Source organism: Aythya fuligula, chromosome 1, assembly GCF_009819795.1.
Source record: "Aythya fuligula isolate bAytFul2 chromosome 1, bAytFul2.pri, whole genome shotgun sequence".
Classification (NCBI taxonomy): Eukaryota; Metazoa; Chordata; class Aves; order Anseriformes; family Anatidae; genus Aythya; species Aythya fuligula.
The window spans coordinates 204064245-204086204 of NC_045559.1; the positions used below are offsets into that span (position 1 = coordinate 204064245).

At 41.6% G+C, this 21960-nt stretch overlaps 1 protein-coding gene across 1 annotated transcript in view; it reads left to right on the forward strand.

The window, feature by feature from the left end:
- The window catches only part of GUCY2F (guanylate cyclase 2F, retinal), a 41947-nt gene extending 20517 nt beyond the window's left edge, over positions 1-21430 (forward strand). The window contains exons 13-19 of the mRNA XM_032207720.1: positions 1311-1474; positions 1754-1946; positions 2067-2241; positions 7653-7751; positions 10101-10195; positions 12567-12652; positions 21346-21430. Of these exons, the coding sequence (XP_032063611.1) occupies positions 1311-1474; positions 1754-1946; positions 2067-2241; positions 7653-7751; positions 10101-10195; positions 12567-12652; positions 21346-21430 (897 nt within the window). The remainder of the gene's footprint in view (positions 1-1310; positions 1475-1753; positions 1947-2066; positions 2242-7652; positions 7752-10100; positions 10196-12566; positions 12653-21345) is intronic.
- Positions 21431-21960: the final 530 nt, after the last annotated feature.

The window sequence follows — 21960 nt, forward strand, 5'->3', positions numbered from 1 at the left end:
TGGTGCCAAAACAAGGATGAATGGTTTAAGACCATGGTTTAATTGTTTAAGACTCTTTGGCCTGGAGATGAGGCAACTGAGGGCAGATATGAAAAAAAAATATCAAATCCTGATTGCTATAGAAAAGGAGATTAGGTAATAACTGTTTACCATTGCTCATAATATAAGAACTAGGAACATCAAATAAAAGGAGCAAATAAACAAAACTCCAAGAAACAAAAGGAAGTGCTTCCTCACATGATACATACATGTATATGAACTGGGCAACTTGTGACTACAGGTTGATTCCAAGTATTTAAAGGCAGTTCATGAAAGGAAAATTCACCAAAGGCTGTTAAACACAAAGACAATTTTTGATATAGAAGGTCTCTGAGCTTCAAAGACTTCAAATTGGTGGAGGCTGGGTGCACATCCCAGGGAAATATGATTGTACATTAACCCTGTTTGAACATCTTTCCCAGATACCTGTTACTGTTCACTATCATGGATAAATAAATCTTTTGTCTGATCCAGTAATGCCATTCCTATACTCATTTAAGGTCAAACTAAAAAATATTATATCCATCATTCCATCATTTTTACCTTCCAATTCTTTGATGCTGTGATTAATTTCACACCCATGTGACTTCATTCTTGAGTCTAATACAATACCTGAGTCCACAGATTATCCAAATGGTTCCAAGGCCCAGTTTCAGGTCAAGAGGAGATAGCACAACATATTGTGGTTGGGGGTGGCAGTACACATACATGCCTGTGTGCACAGGCAAAATTAAGACCAGTACGACAAAAGTAAGAATTTCCAATGCCCTGGAATTTTGACCTCTGAATGGAAAGGGAGGCTGACGGGAGGCCATCACCCTCTACAATTAGCTGAAAGCAAGTTGTAGTTGAGAGTGTTGGTCGCTTTTCTTGGGTTTCAAGTGACAGGACATGAGAAAATGGTAGCAAGTTGCACCAGGAGAGGTTTAGATTGGGTATTAGGAAGAATTTCTGCATGGAAAGGATGGTCAAGGATGTCCATGGCAGGAGGTTGGATACATGCTGTCATCCCATTGGAAGTGGTGCTGCACTTGAGCCTCATTGAAAGTTAGTAGAGAAGCAATATAGACCCAGACAGTTTCCATAGTTAGTGGCACAAATTCTCCATCCAATTTACCTTTTTCATTACTACTGAAGTTTTGTCATTGGTTAAACCTGTCTTACAGAATAATGACTTTAAAATGAGTGCTTGCTTTTGGTTTCTTTCCAAATTTAGAGTGCTGTAATGATGTAATGAGATAGGGAAATAACTCTCCAGTTTGATTTTCCAGTTCAAAACCATCAACAAAGGCAAGAAGACCAACATCATTGACTCAATGCTCAGAATGCTTGAGCAGTATTCAAGCAACCTGGAAGATTTAATCAGGGAGCGGACAGAAGAGCTAGAGATTGAAAAACAGAAGACAGAGAAACTCCTATCACAAATGCTTCCTCCGTAAGTACTGCTATTTTAGATGGCAAAGAGTGCTTTGACAATACATAGCTGGGTTGGGCAAAAGTGTTCCCCACTGTTGAGGAAGTTGGAGGGCAGATCACTGGTTTTGGCAAGCACCTTTCATTCAAAGCAAGAAACTTTCATCAGTGCTGATTACATCTGTAAAGATCCTTCAATTTATTGGAAGATCTTTTAGGCATACTAGGGCAAGGGTGTCTGAGCTCTTTGGCGTGCTACAAGGGCGTTTGCCCTGTCACCTTCTTTGTGTTATTATTTCAGATCAGTGGCAGAAGCCCTCAAGACTGGTGGCACTGTGGAGCCTGAGTATTTTGACCAGGTCACCATCTACTTCAGTGACATCGTGGGCTTCACAACCATTTCAGCCCTCAGTGAACCTATCGAAGTAGTTGACCTCCTAAATGACCTTTACACACTGTTTGATGCTGTTATTGGAAATCATGATGTTTACAAGGTGAGAGTACCCAGGGATGAGGATCAAATCATTGCTGAGTCACACGCTCACAAAATTTGATTCTACTTCTCTTTCCCAACTTCAATTTTTATCTTTTTTTAATGCCATGGTATATGCTAGGTAGAGACAATTGGTGATGCCTACATGGTTGCCTCAGGGCTCCCAAAACGGAATGGAAACAAGCACGCAGCTGAGATAGCCAACATGTCCCTGGACATCCTCAGCTCAGTGGGAACATTCAAGATGAGACACATGCCGGACATCCCCCTCAGGATACGAATTGGGCTGCACACAGGTAGGCAGCAGCACTTGCCTGCACCTATACATCAAAGAACTCCTGCACAATTGTATTTCCAGCTTTGAATGCCTTCTTCCTGCTCACCCTAAAACTGGATACCTTTAGAAGGTGTTTAAAAATCTTCCATAGCAACAAGGGCATTAAAATGAAAGTGCAAACACAAAGCAGAAAAGTGGCTCAGTGTCATTAAGGGGAGAAATTGTGTATTCCATCACTGTCAGGAGTTACATCAGAAATGTTAGTCCCAAGGGTTGCATTGTAAGTGTGGCTTTTTGATGTGCCGTAGTATTTTCACTGGTATGATATGGAGACATCCACAAAATGTCTTTGTAACTCTGTTCTGAAATGAAAAAAAAGAAATGCATAGAAAAGCCATCATATATAGTGAATGAAGAGATTGGTATTGTTTATTGTAGGTAGGATGTAACTGGAAGAATATATGATACAGATATAAAAAGCAAGTTATGCTATAAAGAAAGTAAACTATCTCTAATACAGAAGTCATAATCTATTAAATTAACAAAAAAAAAGTAGCTTGTTTAAAAAGAAATGTTTTTTTTGTTTGCTTGTTTGTTTTTTAATACGAAGTGTAATTGAACTCCAAAATAACAACAAAACCAGAAAGATTGAAGTCATCATATAACTGAAAGCATATGATTTTAAATGGACTGGGATTTTAAATGGAGGAAAAGACAGCTGCTGTTATCAGAGTCTGTATGTTTTGTAGAAATATGAACCTTCATAATTTTATACCACTGTCAGCCATTAATAAATTTCTCCCAGCAGTTCATCGTTGGACTTCCTGCTTCTTCCTCTAAAGTACCAGGTACTGGCTGTTGCTAGAAGCAGAATAATGATTAAGGCTGTCCAGCAGTCTGATCCAGTATTACAGGGTGTTGTTTTTTTTTATCCTGCTGCCTATCTAATAATGCCCACATTCTTGCAGCTGTGGCACTGCAAGTGTTTTGCAGAAGTCAATATCCTGTCCCTGTTGTAAAGGGAAACAAGAACAAAGGAAGTATCTCACACAGAATACCCCAAGAACAGAGCTGTGGCTTGAGCAGAACTAAAATCAATATTTCATATCTCCTAGACCATATAGCTTCTTCTTTTGGAGCTGTCTCTGAAAATTCATTTCCTTATTGTTTTCTTCGCAATATGGGAGTCTCAGCTGACCCTTTACAGAAGTCCTGAATGTTAGGGGATGATTGCAGACACTGTGAGTTTTACATTCTTGTAGAAATCAGATGAGTCTATGGCCCCAGCTTGTCTTGCCCAGAGCAAGAACCTCTGGAGCCACATCAGCACATTTTCAACATGGGAAGAGAAGAATTCAGCGTGCAACATCTGCTGCTGCCTGTTGACAGCACTTCTGCAATGTGCCTTCCATGCAACCAGCCAAAAATCTATCCCTAGGCGATGTGTGCAGGGGGTTAGTTATGTTTTCAGTTGTTTTTATGGACAGTTTTTCAGTTATGTTTTTATGGTGTCTGGAAACAGACATGAGCTATGCTGCTATGAGCTGTTGTGTAGAGTATGGGAAGAGGGAAAGGAGTTGGTGTTCTTTTTATAAAGAAGCAGAAGCCAGATCTTATTTTGCACAGATCTGTCAATGTCAAGCTGTCATGGGAGCAGCAAGAAATTCATGTTCCAAGGCAAAACAGTTCTCTGAACCTCTAAGACATCAGAGTTTGATTAACCCTAGACCCCATTTCTCCTGAGAAAAGAAACATGAAGAGGGAATCACCAGCATCATGAAAGCACTGAGGAAATGCTCAGGAAGAGGAGGGCTTGGCTAGCAATTTAACCACCCTGGAAAGGATGGAGAATGGGTGTGACCACCAGCTTTGTGGGCCAGCTGCCCTCTGGAAAGTGGTGCAGGGAAGAGCTTGTGATCCTGCCTCTGAAAAAGCAGGAAATGCCATTACAGAGTGGGCTGCCCACGTCCCTCCTGGCTGCTGTGTCTTCTCTGACCACAGCAGAGAGCTGCAGCTCTGGGAACATCTGTTGGCCCATGCACATGGCCTGCTCATGGCAATGCGTGGGGAAGGCGGAGGACAAGAAGACCGGTGTTTGGTCTGCAGTTCCTCCCCTGCTTTAAATGCACTCTGGATTCTTGGCTCTCCCCTCTCAGCTCCACTGCTGGTCCAGGAAAACTCAGCTGACTCTGCTGTTTCCACACCAGCTCTGTCTGGGCTGAGGCTGGATGGCTGGGGAAGGAGATGGTGAAAAGACAAGCATCCCCATGGAGGCCTAAGGGGGTCTGTTTATCGGTCAGGCTCTCTGGCAGGTAGCCCTGCGTTTTGATCAAGCTTATTAACCTCCACGGCACCACTGATGGTTGCTGCAGAGGCTGAGCCAGCATGGCTCATTAACTGACCCTTTAAGCCCTGGCAAAGCTCCATTTCAAAACAAACTGGAGAACCTGTATAATTAAACAACTAGGACCAGAGCATTCGCGTCACGGGGTGTCTGGTTTCCTCTGAACTTGTTACTGTGGGAGATTGGTATCTGGAAGTTTTAGTTAGCCCTTTGCTGAGGCTGTCTAGACAGGGGGGAACACACACAGGCAGTGAAGGCAGCAAGTGAATGAACTCTGGGATGCTTGCAACACTGAGAAGTCCTTTTGTCACGCTTACATCGTAAGGTTGGCTTTGAATAAATCACTTTCTGCAAAGGGAGGTCAAGGTAATAAGCAAAGTGTTAGATATTAGAATAATAGAATAGTTTGGGTTGGAAGGGACCTTAAAGATCATCTAATTCCACTCCCTGCCATGGTTAGGGACATGTCCCCGAGCCCAGGCTGCCCCCAGCCCCCCCCCAGCCTGGCCTTGGGCGCTGCCAGGGCTGGGGCACCCCCAGCTCCTCTGGGCAGCCTGGGCCAGGCCCTCGGCGCCCTCAGAGGTCAGAATTTCTTCCCAATTTCTTCCCGAAGCCTCCCCCCTGCCAGGCTCCAGCCGTTGCCCCTTGTCCTGTCCCCCCAGCCCTGACCAAGAGTCCCTCCCCAGCTTTCCTGCCCCTGGGGCCTTCTCTTCCCCAGGCCCACCACCCCCAGCTCTCTCAGCCTGGCTTCGTGGAGGTGTTTCCAGGACTGTTAAATGGCCTGCACTGTCTGTGTGGTTGGTGGAGATCTGGCGGACATGGTAAGTGGGCCTTGGAGATCTGTTCAGCTGCAGGAGCCTTCTCTGTGGTGAGCAGAGAGGTTCTTTACAGGTCGGTTAACTGCATTGACCTGGCCTCCACCAACTACAGCTGGAGCTCAGCTACCTCAATTTGTGCTTCTTAAAATAGAATCAAATCCTCCTCAGTAAAAGCTCAGTTTCATCAAGGGCCATTTATTTGCATCTTGGTAACATCTATTACAGATGGAGCTTTGCTCCTTTCTGAGATTTCTGAGTGCAGCACCATGCCATTACCCAGATGATGCTGGGCTAATCGGTATTTTCTCAGGGAAAACTCTTTTTGAAGTATGAATTATAATGTCTCCAACAAGACCCTTTTGTATGCCATAGTGAGTACACATTAAGGACCAGTTACAGATGCATTATGTCCTTAACCCAGCAGCATCAGCAGTGCCTTTACAATTGTGCTATAGAGGCGTCTAGACTGCCAAAACCAGACCCTGAAAAATCTTCCTCTAGTGCATATTGCTCCTCTCCTGAAGAACTTGAACAAAAGTAGAGAGTACTGGTAAGAGTGAGAATTAAATTAGAAGAGACTCTGAAGGGCAGTGAGTTTTCCAAGGTTGCACAGCGTGTTGTTGGCAGTAGAAGCATTAAACCAAGTCCTCCTGATCTGCAGCATTCCCTGCATGCTGTTTCATCCAGGCATGCTGTTGAAAAGTCCTTGTAACATTTGTGGTATAAAGCATTCTTCCTCTCTATTTTTCAGTTTTTGAGTAAGTGATGTCTCATCAGACAGGAGTTAAAATCAGTCTTTCCTCTCAATTTGCATCCTCTCAGTTTGCATCCTCTGTAAGTTGTATAAAAATATTTCCTTTGATGAAGTAACATTTTTTCAGAGATCATAGCAATAGGTGTTCTTCTAAAGTCCTCCATAACTTTCAGCTTTACAAGTGTGGTATATTTCAGAGTGCTTTTGATTCCATACATGCATACATGTATATATAGGTTAAGGTTAAAGTTAAAGTTTTTGTGTGTGTGCCCTGGTGGAGTTTCATTTTCCTTAAAATACATCTGAAAACTATATGAGGAAACAGTTTTTGTGGCAAAGGAGGTTAAAATCACAGATAAATTACTTGCTTTGTTACTTTGTGATAAATACCCAGCCGCAAACGAGTAACTGATCTCACTTCTAAATTAGGCTACAATTATTTTTAAAACATTTTAACCTAAAACTTTTTGTATTATGAAAACCTTATATATAACATACCTTTAAATATTGTTGATGATGTACTACATTCACAACTCTTGTAACTTTGCATGACAAAAGTTTTCCTAGATATTATTTTTGCGAAATCATAATGCAGAAGGATCATGACATTGAGGAGGTAGGTAGGCAGAGCCTGAAAAGACATATGTCATAAATGCATTCAATATTAAAAAAAAAAAAAAAAAAAAGACCTGCCTTTTCTTGCATATATCCCGCATCTCCTAATGTTACTGAGAATATTCTTTTTTGTGTGTGTGTATGTGCGTGTGTTTATTTTGCAAGCCTGATACTGCAGAATGTGGGTGATGAAATTTAGCATCTCATCCTTCAGAGCCCAGTCCAAACATTAGCTGATCCAAGCGCCCAGATGACACTTGTCTATGCTGCTTGGCTGTCACACTTTACATTCTGTGTATGTGCATCTTCAAGTGAATCCTACATGCATAGCTCTCGCTGAAAACTTGGCACCAGTTCTTTGGGAGCTACTCGGAAGGGAGTGATCTTGTCTAAAGGATGAGAGAGAGGAAAAATAAATAACTTTTGGCTAGACAGGCAAGCTAATGATGTCTTCCTTTCCAAGGAGGGGACACAGGGTGGTCCAGCGTGCTGCCAGCATCTCTTGATTCCTAACGCTGACTCTGAGTCCTGATTCACTGGGACATAGGGCATGTCACAGGATCTCAGCTTCAGCTTTGTCAGATGGAAAAGGAGGTCAGAGATGAATTTTAAAATGAGATTTCAACAGTCCTTGAGCCTCCATGAACTCTGAATTAATTTGTCCCAGATGACAATGAACTGAGACAAGAAGAACTCTGTTAGGCATAAATCACCACTGTCCAATTCAGAGAAATGACTGTATTTTGACTACTTGTAGCAAGCATGAAGGCCAATGACAACTTCAAAAATCCTTCTCCTGTATTCCCAAGTGGAAATTTTTGGATATCAGAAGGGAGGATGAGATTTGCCTAGGAGTGAACCCCATTGTACAGTATTATCAGTTGGGTTATGTCTTTCAGGGCCTTGTGTGGCGGGTGTTGTAGGTCTGACCATGCCACGGTACTGCCTCTTTGGAGACACAGTGAACACAGCATCGCGGATGGAGTCCACAGGCCTGCGTGAGTATTTGGAACAGTGCCTGGGGTGGGTGACTGACAAAATTCTCAGGAAAAATGACAAAATGTGCATCTTTAGCTATAGGCATTACAATTGAATCAGCTTTGCAGAAAGGGGCAAGTCCATCGAGGAAATTAAAAGCTGTCTGAAGGGGAGGGTGTCAGCTTTGGCCTCAGACGTCAGTCTTTAAGACAACGAGATCATTTTATTTTAGTCTTTTTTCCTGCAAAATCTCAAGAAAAATGTTCAGTCTGGTCCAGTGACCAGTGTGACTCACACCCTGCATTATAGCTACAGTCCTTTGATTTGGATCCCCTCAACCCAAATGAACACGAATCTTGCCCTAGATTTTCCTTCCATGGGGGCAGCTAGTTGTATCTTGCTTTCAGACTGGTCACTGCTGAGAACCTTTCATTCAGAGCTGTTCTTGTACAGTAAATAATGCACCTACCTTACTGGCTTACTGGCATATTTTGTGATGGTTTCATGTATCAGCAGTAGAAACTCTTTGAACAAGTGGTGGCAGGTCCTAACGAAATCCTTAAGATTCACAGAATCACAGAATCACAGAACTTCTAGGTTGGAAGAGACCTCAAGATCATCGAGTCCAACCTCCGACCTAACGCTAGCAGTCCCCATTAAACCATATCCCTAAGCTCTACATCTAAACGTCTTTTGAAGACTTCCAGGGATGGTGACTCCACCACTTCCCTGGGCAGCCTGTTCCAATGCCTAACAACCCTTTCAGTAAAGGGTTCCCTTCCCCTTTGGGTTTTCTTAGTGTCTTGATGGGTTGATGTTCCCTCAAGTCCTTGCCATTATTTTCCCAAGACTTCCAGTTACAAAAGTGGAATATTAATCTGCATTTCAGTCATATGCATAAACAGCTCTGTTTTCTGCTGGTGTCCTTGACTTAAACATTGACCTCAAAACCATAGTGGCTGAACTGTGGGTGACACAGTGGACAGCTAGGGACAGCAGTGTCAGGGCCCTGGGTGAGATTTCAATTGGCTTTTGATGTTCAGGCCATCAGAACAAGCTGCTTTCCAAAGTCAAAGTCTCTCACATGTTTTAACCCTTGCTCTTGACACTCTCAACAGTTCTAAGAGATTAGCCAATACGTCTAGTTTACAAACTACAGGAAGTCTGTGATATTTAATACTGAAATCTTGAGGACTTGCCAGGCTAGAAATACATTGTAATATATATGTCACATAAGAATTTTTCTTTTTCTGTCACATAGCCATCACATTTCTAGTTCAACTAGTAATTTAAACTAGTCTAATTAAGACTAACAATTACACCCATAATTAATTAAGGAAAATTGTCTCTCTTATGATTATGTCTGGCTTATTTTAAGAGGCATGCACAGAATTTGGAAAGCAGTGGAAAGGAAGAAGTACTAATAGAAAGGAGATATTTGAAAATTCTCAAGGTTTAGACCCCTGGAAATGCAAAGTCTGAGACTGGAACCTGCTAACACTGCAGAAACAAGATCTTTGTACATTAATAGAAACTTGTACAGATACACAGTAATAGGTAGACTGTAGTTTACTGTGTCACGAAATGTAGATCAAAGCTGTGGTGTTCCTCTGTATCAGTTTCTCTAAGCTGATACTCTTTTTTCTGATCATTCTGATCAACTACAACAATAAAATAATACAACTATTATGGGGGAATATTTCCTGGGTATTCAAATCAATCGCACAACAACAAATTTCAGTGAGTTCCAGCAATGGCTGTAAAACAAATTGGGGAGATGGGAATTTGATAAAGATTTCTGCCTTTGCCCTTTTTGTACATAAAATGTTAACGGCAGCTCTGGGTGGAATAAATTACTGAAAAGTCTAGTTAAATCTACATATATAGCCACGTTCTTGTTATGTCTCACTGCAAACTCCATCTCTTTGCTTTTAATCCCAGCACCTGTTTTTCATATGATGCTGCCTGTCTGGAGCAGGACTTTTGTTGGTTATTTTTATTTTCTTTCTTGCTGCCTCATTACACTGTGGCAATAGGTATTAAAAAAGACATTCTTCATTGCAGCCAGCACTGCTGCTCAAACACCGTTTGCTATCTTTGTGAAGAGCTGGACTTCCTATGCTTACTCTGTTTGGCGTTCTTCCCCACGAAGTCCCCATTGTAGATCTCCTCTTGACCTGTGCTTGTTGCAGCCTTACCTGGAGGACCCAATCCATCAGCATCACACTCTGAGTCAAGGAACACCACACAGCTACAACATCTTCATGCCAGCATGGCTTGGAGAATTTTTCCTTGCGTGTATAAAGTAGTGGGGGGTTCCCAGTGTGTGAGCAGTAGACTGATCCATCTGTTTTGCTTTCCATTCCCAGCTTACAGAATTCATGTCAGCCAAAGTACAGTGGATACACTTCGGAGTCTAAATGAAGGCTATGAAATCGTACCTAGGGGAAAAACAGAACTGAAGGTAAGAAGGCCAGGGCCGTGTGAAATGCTTCATAAGGGAATCTTCCTACTTACGGAATTTTCATGTTAAACTTTGTTTGACCTTTATCCACAACTCTTCCATGCGGTCCTTCCCAAAACATTCCCCATCGGTTGCTTCAGTAAGTGAGGTAATTCTTGAAGGACCATGGAAAAATCCACAGTGTCAAGCACACAGATGTATGTTTTGTATCTAACTATTTGTTCTGAAAATTGGAAGGAGAAAAAACTGTTGAAAAAGTTGGTGGCAAAAGAGAAAGCATTTAACAATGCCATTCTCATTTGAAATCTTCTGTTGTGAGTAGATTCCTGGTGGAGAGGGTGAGTGAAAAGGTAAAGGTCTTATCCCAAGTTATTTTTTTTCCTGGTCCTTGTTTCTGAAGTTTATAGGGAGAGTTTATCTGAACCTTAGATCACATACCAAAATTCTTACCCCTGCCAGCTACCGCCACGCAGACAGAGTTCTGCAGGATATCAAATTCTGCCTATTAGTCAAGCCCAGTTCTGTCACCCTCTGTTTCATTTTGACATCATCCTTGAGTAATACTATACACACAACAAGAAGCCACTGGTTGCAATAAGACTGCTCATTCTCAGGGAGGGAACCATAGCAAAATAAGGTCCTTAGTAGAATTTACCAGTCTTTCAGTGGTTATCAGAGAAGTGCAAAATACTGGCAGAGAGAAGGAAGAACGCTCAGGGTATGAGGCAACTGTATTCCTCATTCAGAAAGAGCTTATTTTGCCTCTTGAGGTTGATAAATACCATGAGGAAGAAGGAAGGGGGTAATTCATTAGAAAAATTCCATGATTCCAAAGCATGTGGTGTTTTTTGTTGGTTTTGTTGTTGTTTTTGTTTTTGAGGTATTATGTAATCATGGGGGCTGACAAAGGTATAAGGGATTTTGTTGAAAAGACACATATAAAGGCAAGGGGTCACTTGTTCTAAAGTTAGTATCTACAGCGTATGTGTGCATCTCCACCTGAGCTCTGTTTTCCCTGTCAATGAGAGCACTGTAGGTACAAGTGCAGCATCCTTCCAAGGTGGACATTCACAGAATCACACAGAATCACAGAATTGTCTAGATTGGAAGAGACCTCAAGATCATCGAGTCCAACCTCTAACCTAAATTCAGAACAAGCCAGAGGAAACACAATGGAATCTAGAAGTGCAGTCTTCTTTCTCATGCTTACAAAGGGTACCTGGTGACTTGCTTGCCTAAAGGTATCCATATGACGGAGGTTTACAAATATTTACATGAATTAGTATCTTCAACTTACCCATAAAGGACAAAGTGGGTACATTCCGCTATTGACCATCCACTCACTCTATGAAATAAGGACTTTTGAGATCACAAGAATACCTCTTAGCATTCAAAATTTAACTAGTTTTCAGCCAGAAATGTTCCCAAAGTTTGGAACTCTGTTTAGTCCACCAATGACAGAAGATGCTATTTTTCACAGTCTTTAAACCAGACAAACTAAATAATTCAAAACATCACTTCTCCCCTTATGTAGTCAATAGAAGTTGGAGGTTTGCTTACCTTAAACACCTCCAGGAGAAAGTATGAATATTGCCCCAGCTCTCTCAACAATCTTTTATGAAAAGTGGAATCATGTCACCCAAGTTTGTGTGGCTTCAACTGGATATATCAGGTAGCTATTCAAGGTTTATTCAATTGAAAGACACCTTTACATAGGCAGTGAAGGTAAATTGGCACTTCAGGAAATTATTAACCTGATTTACTTTCAGTGTCCAGTTTCTGTGAGGATGAATGTCACCTTAGAAGTATCTGTTCTCCTCCACTGGTTCCAGTCAAGGATGATTGACTCTGATACAGTTGTCTACCTTGCATCAGATGTATCTCACTTCAAAAGTTAAATTATTGATGCAGGGAGAGGAAGTGATTATTCTGATAGTCATCCCAGCAGCAGCTGTGAAGTCTTTCTATTATTGATGTTAATACTGCAAAATAAGATGATTAGAAATCTTGTAGCTTCTCTTTTCTATTAAGTTATATAGTTTCAATGACCCAAGTTAGTGAGACTCATTTGTGCAGTTTGAACAAGGCCTTCTCTCTAAGGACAGTGAAATGTCCTTAAAGACATTTAGTGTTAGGTCAGAGGTTGGACTCGATGATCTTGAGGTCTCTTCCAACCTAGACAATTCTGTGATTCTGTGATTCTGTGAAATTAAAATTATCCTTGAACCATTGCAAAGGAGAGCCCAAGATTTCCAGCCATACTCTCTCTCGGGATATATATGAAGCCCTCAGAAACCCAGTAACAAAATCATATATTGAGCAGAGGGTGGTCCAAAAACTGCTCTTTATCCAGACTTTGTTTTTATTTTAGGGTAAAGGAGTAGAAGACACATATTGGCTAGTTGGGAAAAAAGGATTTCTGAAGCCCTTACCTAAACCTCCTGAAATAAAGCCAGGGTAAGTGTGACTTCATCGCTGTTCAATACATTCATTAAAAGGTCACTGTTGGAGTTCGCAGGCTAACTAGCAGTCTTTCCATGGTGTCTATTTACAAAGTCTACATCGTTTTTCTTAGGCTACCTACATTTTTTCAGGCATAGTACTGGGACTCAGAAGTGGTGCACTTGCTTGAACACTTCTCCTTAATCACAATTCCCAAGAAGCAGCAAGGAAACTTGTTGATTTTCCCCCATGATACATTAGAAATGGAGCACCAGGGAGTTCCTTCCTGAATGTCCTTCCTCCTCTGTGTGTGTACAGGAGATGTTCTGATAGAGACACTTTCTGGCCTCTCGTTTCATCAGCACATGGTGACACTCAGATTTTTCTCTCATTCCATCAAACTCCTTCAGAAGACACCATCCTCATTACAAACACATTTCTTCCCTGTATCACTGTTCATTTCAACCAAACAATAAGGAAATTGTTTTGATTTAAAAATATGTTGGCATTATATAATTAAAGACTTAATGGTGTTGCTTCCTTATGAGAGGTGATGAGCAAAGGTTGCCTACTTGAAATCCATCCAGCCATTTTGCACCTTTGCAATGCCTGACTTTGCAAACTGAGCGCTCCCTGCTCAGCTGTCACATGCTGAATGCCTAGGAAGGATGTTGTGGTCAGGGCATGAAAACCAGGAGTGGGATTGGTTTGACAAGAACAGTGTAGTCACCCACATTAAAGTTACTCAACCTTGACTGCCTTTATAGTCAACAAAGAGAAATAAATGCTTGGAGGGTGTGAGTTGACTGGCCTGCTTAGAGTAAGATGAATTACCCTTGAAAGATGCCTGTTCTTGTTGACGGTAAAGAGGTCCTACAGTGACTAGCTCAGAGATGGATGTCTGACAGCAAACAGGGTCTGTTTTTGCTTTGACTCTGACTTCCCCTGAGTAATCTTGTTCTCAGTTTTGCCTCATTTCCTCTTAGTAAAATGAAAAGGGCATTCAGGGCAGCCCATGTGTTCAGAGCACTCCCGGAGTTTTCCTGGCGTAGCATTGAATTAACAGCATTTTGGGACATGTCTCTTAAGGTATTTAGGTGTCAGACAGGGTGGAAGACAGAAGGTGACTGGAAAATAATTGTGAGAGAAGAACAGTGTTTCTTAAACTTGGAGGCATTTGGTACAAGTCATGCATTTTTCTTGGGAAATATGAAACCTGGAGCACATTTGTCAGATTATTGGAAGGTGTCTCTGCCTATGGCATGAAGTTTGGAACTAGATGACCTTTAAGGTCCCTTCCAACCCAAACCATTCCATGATTCTGTGATTCTATAACTACCAAGGCGAATTGCCTTTCCATGAAATCAAGGAAGCACTAAGATTAGGTCTTTCTCATCTGCGTTTCACCATCTAAAAGTCACTCGTCAGGCCTCTGTTGACTGTTGAGGTTCCTTATAAAGCGCCTAAAGAGACAGTCTTCTGGCAACCTGTGCCTGTATTTCATCAGATTTATGCAGGCCAGAGCTGATTCTAAACAAGGATTGTAAATGATAGAAAATACATCAGGTCTGGGGGCTGAAGAGTGGGGCAATAAAAGCAGGAAAAAAAATTCTCCCACACAACCAGGATCAAGGGATCTTGAGCATCCTTTTATAACATCAGAAGAATCCACCAGTAACACTGCTGAGAGGGAGGTGATCTTCTGCTCTTGCCCCAGAGCCTTGATCTTCACTGTTCTGTAGAAGTATTTGTGTCCCTAAAGATCCAAATACAGCACTTGAATGAATGTGAGAGTAATCAGACACTAAAAGCAGAGTTATATGAAACTGAATCTGTCCTAGGGAAGGGTTCAAAATGAAAACTAAAGCCTGTAGAACAACTGGATATCCAAGCAAGGCAAATAATTGGAGAACTGCCTCATGCACAGGCAAAGTTATTATCAGGCAAGGATCAGAAATGGTGCCCTGCTTTTCCAGCTTATCTTGAGGTTCAATTTTTATGCCAGATTATGAGGTATTGACAGTTGCTCCTCTGTTATGGCTCTGTCTTGGTCAATATGGTGATTCAAGCCACTGCTTGACGTTCACCTAAATTTCCTCATCTGTAGGCTTTTGAGCTAACAAAGAATTAATTCCTCCTGGATACAGGAGTGAATACATTTCTCTTCTACTCCTCTTTTCACCTCATCCTGAAGCAACTCATCTTCCACTTAGGTCTTTCCTTTCTATGAGATCTTGCACATTCTGGTCACTCATAACTGATGGGATCAGTGAGCAGAAGTAGATTTTCTCCTTCTATTCATGAGAGTGAAGAATGCATTCCTCATCACTTCATTCATCATGGATCACTAGAACTAGCAACCCTCCTCTGAGAGGTATGCTGAGAGGTACTTTCAACTCATAGTTTGACTTTCTGTTTGAACTCTTGACTTAGACCACCAAAGGGATCACACTCATTAAGTATTGAACAACAAGGAAAGGGGAGTTGCTTCAAGGAAGAAAGCTTCAACTCTCGGACTGGGAAATTCTTCTTACCCAAATGATCTTGTAATGTCTGTTTTAATGTAACCATGCGGGGTATTTTGCTTGAGCATGTCCTTAATTCCTCGTGTTCTTGCAAGAGCTGCAGGTGCCCATTGCTCAGGAATGAATGGTTGCCAACAAGGCTGGATGAGGGTATTTCTCACACTGCATTCTCTGAGGAATTTCACAAAAACAGAACTAAATTTAACTATATGGCTACAAACTTTCCCATCTGTCAGCTGGATTACCTTTACTGCCAACGTGTGCTTTCCCCAGTCATTCCAGTTGAGAGATAAAGATGGCATTTGCTTGTCTCATGCTTTATTTTGCAACTTGGGTGACCTAAACATCTGCAGATGGGCAGTTGTGGTGGTCTTGCTGAAAGCTGGTGCTTGTTAAGAGAAGCTTAATAAATTGTGTTTGGTTTCATCCCCATATTATTGAAAGACAAACCTATGGGCCATGGATTTAAGGTTTGCATCCTGGGGTTGGAAGTGCTTTGTGAAGAAAGGTCTCAAAGTAGTTCTAAGAAGATTGATTTCGTCTTCATAACATTTCTGAATCTCTGTCTGACCCCATGAGTTATCTCCTGGAATTCATAGGAACTTGGACTACTTGATGAGCTTACTCTCACTGACAGTCTGTTAATGCTCCTTGCTGTCACAATAAGACCATGAGTACTGTCCATGACAATACTCCATGAAATATGGAGTATTTAAGGTCTTCACCTCAGAGGTTTGTGAAAAAGATGGCAGGTAACATCAAAAAAAAGTGTTAAATTTATCTGCCGTGTACAACCCCTCATTGTAGAACCCATCAGCCAGACAAAGCTGAAAGCACAGTCAGTAGGAGGAGGATCTCTTGACACATGAAATCAATTTTCTAGCTCTGGTGGGCAGTCATGGGCAGATCAGGTAGCTCATACAGCAGTTCATATATATTTATGGATCAATCAAACTACATTATCTTACTTCAGGCTATCGCTGTGCTTGTAGTAGTCTTGGCACCCTCAGATCTGCAGAACAAACACGGACTTTACATAGATGATAGACTTTGCATATATGAATCTGCTAGAAGCTAAACTTCAGCAAATGTAAAAATGTGTGAGGATATTCAGTTATGTGACTTGGTTAATACCAATAGCCCATAAAACACTGGGAAAACAACCCCTTCTGGCATTGCTGAAATTACTGAGAGAATATAGCTGATTATCTAGTAATAAACCTCAAGCCATAACCAAATGACTAACAAAGGAACAATTATTGCACCTACATAATTTGAATTTAATTGATATTCACCAACCTCTGTGTTTAATCCTAATTACAAACTTATTGGAGGCATTAATTGGAACATTCTCATTGATTTTCATTGCCTGCACTAGGCTTTCATACATTTGCAGTTGTATAACGAGGTTTGGGTAAACACACATTACTCTTAAAAGCCAGGTGCTGTGGGTAATGTTCACATAGGATACAATGCATTTTAATTAAGAAGAAAGTAAATACCATTAAATTACCTAACACGCTTCTTACCACCCCAACTTTCTTCCAACCGTGCATAAAATCAAATGAACAAAAACACTATTCTTAAAATTGGCCTTATGCCAAGCTGCTCAGGGTCTGTGTGTGTTTTTGGAAGTAAAAGCTTACTGGAAATCAGGTAAGAAACCCTTTCACGTGCTATTTGTAAGAGATAGGGTGGATGTTCGTTAGCTGACCCAGGGCACAAGGAAAGTGGAAGTTTAATGCCCAGACTGCAGTGTTGCCTCCTGCTCCGGAGAGTTTTCTTTTCTGAAGGTTAACCTTCTTCTTTCTGGGTCTGCTCAAATTGCAGTTTTATCTGCTTTAAGTGAGACCTTTAGGTTTTCTTTGCATCACAGAAAACAGGGCAGGCTGTTAAACAGGCTCCTTAGTCCTTTCCTTGCTCCAAGGCAAATTCCTACACCTTCCCCAATAGATGTCTACCTTGTGATGGGTATTATTTCTCCTCCTTTCTTGCAGCTTGTTAGGATTTGTGTTGCTGCATATCAGGATTGGGTTGGGGCTTCATGGTGCAATAGTCACATAAGGCAAAGAAAAGGGATTTCCACAAAAGCCTTATACTTTATTGGAGGAAATAACAGCCAATTGGGGTGGGCACAGAGAAAGCATACCAAGATGATGAACAATTGAGCAGCTGCCTACCTACAGACTAGATTATTTTTGGAGATTTCACAATCAGATAGGTTTGAAGGAAGGCTGGGAGGTTTCTTTGATGGTACACAAGGAGACTAGTTTTGGGGCTGAAGAGCATACAAGGAAAAAACACAAAGATGCTAGATTACAGATGTGAGAAACTAGATTGGGGCACTGCTCTTGCCCCAAACAGCACAAAGAACATGATGTTATACAAATCTATCAGATATAAGCCTAATCTAGACTGAATCATAAATGCTTTTGGCAAAGCACGGAAATATTATCTACTACTAGGAAATATTCAACAGCCATTGAGATTCAAACAACAAACAAACAAACCACAACCTTCAACAGGAGAAAGGATCATGTTCATCTGCAGTTCCATGGAGTTAAGTAACAGAAAGGGTCTTCTAACTTTCCAATTTCTGTGATCCCATTTTAGAAATCCCTTGCTTTGGTACAGAATATAGGGCCTTCAAGCAGAAATCTTCTATCCCAGAAGGTAGCTTTATCTGGGAACTTTCCCCTTATAACACTATTTTAAATTAAACAGAATATCAACTGGAGAAAAACAAATACAATTCAGTGATGAAAGATATACATGTAGATCATGGTTGCTCTCAAGGTTCTCAAGGGTTTTTAACCATAAACAGTGCCCAGGGAGGGAGCATGTAAGAGTTCTGGATTATTATCATCAATCCTATATCCCTGCTCTTGAATCAAATGATGTAGAAGGTCTAAAGTCCAGAAGAGCCCATAAGACAACCAGTCCAAGACCATCAGAAGTAGTAAGCACAACATGCAGTGAGAAATCACTGAAAACTGATGGTGCAACCAGGTACAGGAGAAAGTCTGGGGGCTTTCCCATCCTCCCATACATGAGGGCCACCCTTGGGAAAAGCACCAAGAACTTAATTTAAAATGAAATGGGTTAGAAGCAGTGAAGGATGCTCAAAGAATCCATATCCAAACACCAAATGATAAATGTCAGGAAGAAGATACCCACTGGGACAACAGGGTTTCTTGTTCTACCCTATGGGAAGTTCTCTGATTCAGTGTCTGCAGGAGACACTCGGGCAGGATGGGAGAGGATCAGTGGAGAATCTTTACTGTTGCTGCTGATGCTTCTCTCTGAGCAGCAAGTGAAAGGATTTCTCTTCAGGATCCCATTTGAAGTTTTTTACTCAATGCACATTTTAACCTGAAATAAAGAGCTTGTAGAGCAAACAGTAGTGAATTTTTTTTTTCTGTCCTTAGATGGCTGGACTTATATAATAGCATCACAAGATTTCATAAAAAAACTTTGTATAACATATAAGAAGAGGTTTTTTTGGGGAGAAATAAAAGCATATTCTGGCTCATAGACTTGATCACCCAAAGACAGGACAGATACTTTTTGTTTCACAGTCAATGTTTGCTTCTCAAATGATTTCTGAACCCCTAATACAACAGCAAGATAAAGAAAAAGGAATGTTCTGCTCATGTGTATGGCAAAAAGCAGGTGAGAAAGAAGATTATTTTTTTTCTCTTAAGTTTGATCATTTAAAAGGGGGAAGGGAAAGAAAGTTAGTGAATCATCTTCCTTTGAACAAAACTCTCTGACTTGGAATGCAGTTGCTTCAGCTGATTTATTTAAACAGGCTCTTTATGAGCAAGCTGAGGCTTCTGGAAGAATTGGCTGGAATATTAGATTAGAGAATTTCTGCCTTTAGCAAGAAACCCCAAATGAAGTGTTCAGAAAGGAAGCAAAGTCAGGTAGGAGCACTGCCTAACTGGAAGATGTGATTCAATGTGTCACCCTTTCATCTGCAGGTATTCATATGCAGTCCTGAAATTGTGCTCAGTATCTGTCTGTCTTTGTTGTCCATGAAAAGTGAAAAATGGGGAAGCCTGAGATGAGATGTAATGGGCTGCCCAAGATCCCTGCACCTTGCAATAAAGTATGCTTTGCTCCAACACAGGGGGTTGTGTGAGCTGGGGATAAGAAAAGGAGAAAGAAGGGATGAGAAGACAATGTCTTCTGCAGTTTTTGCCAAAGGGTACAGGGTGGCCAAGTCATAACAATGCTCTCTGTGGACCTGAACTTTCCCCATATAACTGGGAACTAGAATTTGTACTGGCTGCCTCCGGTTCAAGCCAGGAGATTGTTTTTTCAATGCTCAGGAAAAAAATAAATGTGGTTCTGTTATTGTAATACACCACATTCAGGAAAGAGAAGGCAAATTCCTTAACTTCTCTGGGCAGCTGCTGTAGGACAGGCAGGCAGATCGTGTCCAGGGAATTGGAGTGCAGGACTTCACATGAAATTTTCTCCAGCTGGCTTCAGAAACAAGGTGGAGGGAAGAGAGGATCTTGGAAAATAACAGCTGACAGGCAGAGGGGTTTTGCAAGAGGTTAGGAGGGAGGATGCAGAATCAGCAATCTCAGTTATTCAGACACTGGCAAGTTCGGGAGATGTGTCAGTGCTGTTTGTACTGGATCTCCCTTCTTATTATTGTGCTGTGGATTGTGCCAAGTCATTATCAAATGGTCATTTGATATTTGTGTGAGCAGTTTTTGGAGCTAGAGCTCAGATAATCTGATATTGTGCTTGACTCACAAAGACCTTGGTGAGGTCTTGGCCTTCTAGTGGGTCACAACCTCCTGCACCATTGTGCAGAAACAAGCAGCAACCGCTTCATTCCCCTATGGATAAAGTCCTGGAGAGTGGAATCAAAGAGCAAGTCCCCTCGTGCTTACTCTTTTGTGACTGAATTTTACCAATGCTTGCATAAAGGGCCTGAGATAGAAGTGTTCCTCCTCCCAGCCCAGTTGGTAGGATTTTTTCTTATGTAAAGTTATTCGTCTCTGGCATTAGATACATCCATCTGAGCTCTCTTATCTTTTTGAGTCAATGTAGAGAAATGGGCACTTCCAGGTGCCACTCTTCTGCCCTGCAGAGGACATCTGCTTTGGGATAAACCCTAACTGTGATCCAGCAGCTTCTATTTCCCTCCACTGTCTCAGAAGAGAGCCCAAGATTTATGCCTCCCATGGAGACATCTCTGTTGCAGGTAGTTAAAACTCAGTGGGAGGAATCCCACCTGAGTTGCAGATTCCCAGAAGAAGCCATTCCTTATCCAGCCCATCAGGATTATGTCTTTCAGGCTTCCCTGTCCTTGCAATCCAGCCCTGTAGGCTCCAGCACTCACGGGAAGATTTATAAATAGAAATCAATGTTTCTATAAGAAGGAAAGATGTTCCCAGAGCCAAGGATTTAGGTAAGGCATAGAGGACAATGTGGTTGGATGTTACCATTTGTGAAAAACAGGCAAAAAAAAGCTGAAACCTGTTTCCTGTCTCTCACCAGAAAGGTGGTTAAGTTTGTGCTAAGTTTTCAGAGGAAACTGGCAGTCCTGAGGGACATTAAAATAGGATTTCCACTTGGAAATGTGCCCATAGTTTTGAGAGCTGAGAATCTCTGAAAGCATCACCCCATGGAAGGGCAAATTGCACTGAATGGAGCTGGACTAACCAAAGGCAAGGTCTTCATAGAAGTTTGGTTTTGCTCTTCTCTTTGATGAATTAAAGGGGGATCAGAGGAATAATGGAATGAGTCACGGAGAGTTCATCTTGTCGAATACACTCAGAACACAGCCATCTAATAGAAACCTAGTTTGAGCTCCTCCATCAACAAAACCATTCATCTCATCCTGGGAGAGGTGTGTAGGACATGTCAAGTGCCATCTGGAAGTGTCTGGCTATACAGATCACAAAACATGTCTAGGCATTACAAAAACATCTCAGGGCAACTTCAGGACATTTAAAATGGAATTAGCTAACCTCACCCTTTGCAATAAATCGAGCTGAAGTGATACAGGAGGGGAATAAATGAAATCTGAGCAAGGCCCAACATTTGTTTCCCTTTTTCACATCAGAAGACACATTTCACATAGTCTCCGCTATGGTCTGTTCGTTATTGCACATGAAACTGAATTGGTTCTCTCTCTAATGGCCTACATGTTCACTGCAGGTGTAAAGCTCATGGGTTACCCTCGGAAGAAATTGCCGAGTTCAAAAGGAGGAAAGCTGCAAAACTGCTTGAGAAAAAGGCCTAGATCTGAGGTAGTAGCTGTAGGACAGTCCCAAGTAGCTCTGCTATTTTAGTGTCTGCTTGTGTGTTATTTGTCTGCACTTCGCTGGGTTTAGTGCCACGCTTTTTCTTGTCAAAAATATGTATTACTCTTTTAAAGTGTCTTATTCAAAAAGGTGCTGGGAATTGCGACAGAGCTGTCTAGAAACTGTAATAACTTTGTTGGGTGATTTCCTAGCAAAATTACGACCTGCTCTTGCATGATTTGGTTGGAAATCAGAAGTTATATGTGTATAATAGCATGAACTGAGGTACCTGATCAAATAGGTGCTACTAGAATAAAGCTGGCACATAAGCTTGCACGCACACACAGGATCTGATGCCCCTTGAGAATGTTGCATGGTTACGTTTTTTTAGTATCTCTGAGAGCAGCAATAATGCTGCTACTCTGTGCCACTGAATTTGTCTTAATTTAGGCTTTCTTAGAAAAAGACAGATGTGGATGCAAGCCCCCAGTGCCTCTATACAGGCTGCTTACAAACTTCTAAGGTACAC